General features: G+C 42.3%; 1 protein-coding gene and 1 non-coding gene across 2 annotated transcripts; one reads left to right on the plus strand and one right to left on the minus strand.

Moving 5' to 3' along the window:
• The first annotated feature begins 884 nt into the window (after positions 1 to 884).
• Positions 885 to 3,380, plus strand: pfdn2 (prefoldin subunit 2). Its single transcript, XM_042707230.1, has 3 exons — positions 885 to 1,057; positions 1,872 to 2,084; positions 2,560 to 3,380. The coding sequence occupies exons 1-3, from the start codon at positions 983 to 985 to the stop codon at positions 2,749 to 2,751; spliced, it is 480 nt and encodes a 159-aa protein (XP_042563164.1). The 5' UTR covers positions 885 to 982; the 3' UTR covers positions 2,752 to 3,380.
• Positions 3,381 to 4,134: 754 nt separating this feature from the next.
• trnas-gcu lies at positions 4,135 to 4,216 on the minus strand. Its single transcript has one exon. It is a non-coding gene; the product is annotated as a tRNA-Ser (tRNA).
• Between the last annotated feature and the right edge of the window lie 247 nt (positions 4,217 to 4,463).

Here is a 4,463-nt window from a genome sequence, read left to right on the forward strand (position 1 = left end):
GCTTTTAAGTAAAATATATGTTGTGCAACGTTAGGTGACTTGGCATCACATCTAGTAACGCAAAGTCGTCTTACCTTCATGTTGGACTGCCCGGTTGAAATGTATTCTAAGGTGACAGCCCACCTTGCTAGCTGCTGTTGGTTTAAAATATTTTGCCGCACAGAATGGACAGTGAAATTTGTCGCAACATGTGCGACACTGCTGATATTCTGGCAATTGCACCCCTTTCTGTATGGTAATATGCATGGCAACCATGAACACAGACAAGGTGCACTAACGCGCGAGTTCACGGATTCATACGCTACCTTACTGCGCATGCGTCCAATGCCACTGGTCCCAAATTGTTGGTGTAAAACTGCTGGTCTGAAACTACAGCTCTGCAGTCAGACCAGATATCGCCTATGTCTATGAGAAAGACTCTTTCCTGCTGTCTTGCCGAAACACGGAACGTGCTTTCAAATCAAATTACACTTATTTTAAAGTAGTCGGCCTTGTCGCCCATATCAGATCATTTCTGCCCATATTGGTGAAATCGAATGACCCGCTTCTCTCAGCAAAAAGAGTAGCCGTCTCATTTGCTTACCTGCTCTGACCTATGAAGCTTGATATCCTTCGACTAAAATGGCAGATTGAACACCTGTGAAATTGCAAAACACAGCTGACAAGCATGAGTCCGCTTGTTAACAAGTAACGTGGACCAACTTTCAATCCTAATTTTTGCTCCTTCGGAAACAGTTGCACTTTGGACTAAGGGATTTGCTGCTAATTTGGGTTGTATGCCAAATATGCCGATTTAAATCGAAGAAAAGTAATGAAACGAAATGAGCATTTTCCCCCCAGATTTTTTAAGTCTGAAACTCGCACGCCGACGTAAGAACCGGTCCTGACAAGGTGGTTATGTGTTTTTGACAGGCAATCTGCGAAGACAGCCAAGGAAATATCCCATTAGGTCCTCATTCTCACGTCAGATCACTATTTCAAGATGGCAGCCAACAGCAGCAGTAGCATGGCTACTAAAAGTGGTGGAGGTAAACAGTCTGGCCCGTCGGCCGAGCAGGTAACATTAATAATACTATAGTGGAATTCATACCGTTGATGTGCGGTGTTTACTGGCCTAGTATCAAACACAACATTAAATGTCTTTTAGATACCGATCAAGCCTGTGGGCTCCTGTGTCACGCTAGGACCATTGTCGTTAGCTAATGTTCTCTTGCTTGGCAACTTGGGTAAGATTAGCTTAGTTGGCTAATCTTATATAGCTAGCCTAGTACAAAATGCACACACCTTTTAACCCCCAGTCGAAAATATGAATGTATGATTGCCCAAGCTCTAGCCGCAGTACAATAATATTCAGCGGTACTGGGTGACAAGATTGCAAATGCATTGGCGTTACTTATAGCATTGCCTTAGGCACACCCAGAGGAAGACGTCTAGCTAACATTGCTCATCATAGGTTTAGCTAGCTAGCCAGCCTGAGACGTCACTTTTCTGAATTGGGAATGAAGTGTTTCGCAGGGTGGGCGAGTACAGAGCTATTTCTGATGCCACCATACAGGGGGGTTGATGATCTTAAAAGTACTTTTTTTTTTTTGTGAATTTTTGATGATGCATGTTAGCCGAGTTTGTATCTTGTGAGTAATAATTGTCAATGATGACAAGCATTATTAATGTTTTATTAAATGCTTACTAATATGCAAGGTTCCGGTATGTAGCCTTGATATGATGAAACTTGTTATTGTTATTTTCTAACAATGCGCAAAAGGTATTCATGTGATGTACAAGAGATTCTTTATTTATACATGAGACTCGTGCAAGGTGTTTTGTCTGAGACAGTACTGTGATACTGGTGTTGTGTGTCCCGTGACGTGTAGGTGGTGGCCAACTTCCAGAGGATGCGTCAGGAGCAGCGCAGCATGGCGTCCAAAGCCGCTGAGTTCGACATGGAGATCAACGAGCACAGTCTGGTGATCGACACACTGAAGGAAGTCGACCCGTCCAGGAAGTGCTTCCGGCTAATGGGTGGGGTGTTGGTGGAGCGCACGGTTAAAGAGGTGCTGCCCGCGCTGGAGAACAACAAAGAGCAGGTGCACCACCACTTTACTTCACTTTACTTCATTACTCACCACTTTACTTCATCACTCACCACTCCGCTTTTCCATAGATGTCCCATGAAGCTTCATGGCAAACTGTGCAAACACGGAATTAACACTGATAGACTTTGTAACGTATTTCTCATTGTAAAGGGGGCATCTCCTCCGCCTCCTCTTCCTTGCACTGACATGCATGCCATTGAAAGTTTTCAAACTGTATCATTTTGAGTTATTTTCTATAAAGCCCTCGACCACAGCAGCCACAGTAGTAGTGGGGTTGAAACAACAGAAAGCTTCCTTTTGGAAAAAGAAAGTCATTTGAGGTTTTAAGCACTTTGAGCTGCATTGTTTTGTATGAAAGGTGCTATACAAATAACGTTTTCTTATTCTTATTATATGTATAGTTTGGCAAGTCTTACTGTCTAGCCGTCGTCTTTCCACTATATCTGACCCGGTTTTGCCCTTTCAGATTGGCAAGGTCTTGGAAGTACTCAACCAGCAGATGCAGACCAAAGGGCGGGAGCTGACCGAATACCGGGAGCGCTACAACATCCGATTGGTGGGTGAAGAGGAGAAGGGTAAACCAGCGGCTGGCTCGTCCAATAAGGAGGCTGGAGATGGGGGTGGACCCAAACCCAGCTCAGGAGTGCTGGTGTCATAATGGACTTGGGATGCATAAATGTGACCTCCTGGAAGTTTTGCCAGATGCCATGTGGCCGCGCAATGGCGAGGTGTGGTTTTGGAAAGCCAGGATGTGCTGTGATTTGTTACTGGTCTTGGGGGGGTCAAGTGTTTCATCAGTGCAAACAAATTGCTTTGACTTGCTTCCTCTTCTAAAAAAAAAGAAAAAAGAAATCATACAAAGTAGTGGATTTTTTTTTTTTTTTATGTTTTTGTCTCACACATGGTTATGGAAATATGGGGTTAAGCTGTTTTGTTGTGAACACCAATTCATAAAACTCGTTAAATGTCAGAGAAACGATCATTTGGCACAGGATTACAAAACGGTTCACTGAAAAAAGCTCTTTACTTTGATAACTTGTCTTAAAATATACCTTGAAACATTGAGCCATGGTCTTATCTTATGGCGCACAGAAAAAGCTATTGGTTTCATTGATGAAGGGAATCCACAAGAGGAATACAATCACACCCGTTTGATGACCATTGACTGACATGAACACAGCTAGTAATTTACATTACTTGCCATGTAATAACTATTTCTGTGGAGAATACAGTTTTTTATGTTTGCCTTTTGTTTTCGTTTATAAATAAACAAATCATCGTAAACAATCTGTGCACGGAGTGTTTAGTGTCATTGCCACTTCCGCGTAGAGCGAACAAAATGTCTAATTTTCTTCAATGAGTTTATTGCACCGTGAACAAGTGTCATGTCTCACCCACAGCTAAAACATCTGCAGTGATTGGACCATGAGGACTGAGTTTAAACCTCCAGTGTAGAATGACATTAGGCACTAAGGGAAATATACAGATGTTGGTTATTCATGAATATAGTATAATCACATGGACATAAGATAACACCTCTTATAATGACTGACATTTTGAGACTAAAATAATTTCAATTGTGATTCTGTTTTATTTCCAGACACTAGATTTGGTGGTTCCATTTTTATTATTCACAAGAATGACAGCCAGCATATGCTGCTGATGGAAGTTAATTTGCCACTCCGCTAACGTTAATATGTCAAGGAATTCACTTGTGTCCACAATACCTTTGCTTGCAGGATCATTCTTCTCGCTCAACTATCACAGCGAAAACAGGATCATTCTGCTCACTCAACTATCACAGCGAAAACAGGATCATTCTTCTCCCTCAAAGATCACAGCGAAAACAGGATCATTCTTCTCACTCAACTATCACAGCGAAAGATCACAGCGAAAACAGGATCATTCTTCTCCCTCAAAGATCACAGCAAAAGATCAATGTGAAAACAGGATCATTCTTCTCTGTCAAAGATCACAGCGAAAAATCACAGCGAAAACAGGATCATTCTTCTCACTCAATGATCACAGCGAAAATAGATACCGACGAGGATGGGATTCGAACCCACGCGTGCAGAGCACAATGGATTAGCAGTCCATCGCCTTAACCACTCGGCCACCTCGTCACATCTGCGCCACTTTGGGACCCCACAATATCTCCTAATGCGCGACTGTTGCATTCCTGCTTTTGATATAAAAAAGATCATATACGAGGTAAAATGGACAACAGGGGTTCTCTTGTACCCTCGACTGACTTAATGTTGCAGGGTCACAAGGAATGCCTACAAAATATGATTAAAACATAAGTAGTCTACAAAGGAGAAACGCAAAACAAAGATAAGTTTTATTTTGTACCTGCCACTCTCTTCGAAT

Source organism: Clupea harengus, unplaced genomic scaffold (genome assembly GCF_900700415.2).
Source record: "Clupea harengus unplaced genomic scaffold, Ch_v2.0.2, whole genome shotgun sequence".
In the NCBI taxonomy this organism is placed as follows: domain Eukaryota; kingdom Metazoa; phylum Chordata; class Actinopteri; order Clupeiformes; family Clupeidae; genus Clupea; species Clupea harengus.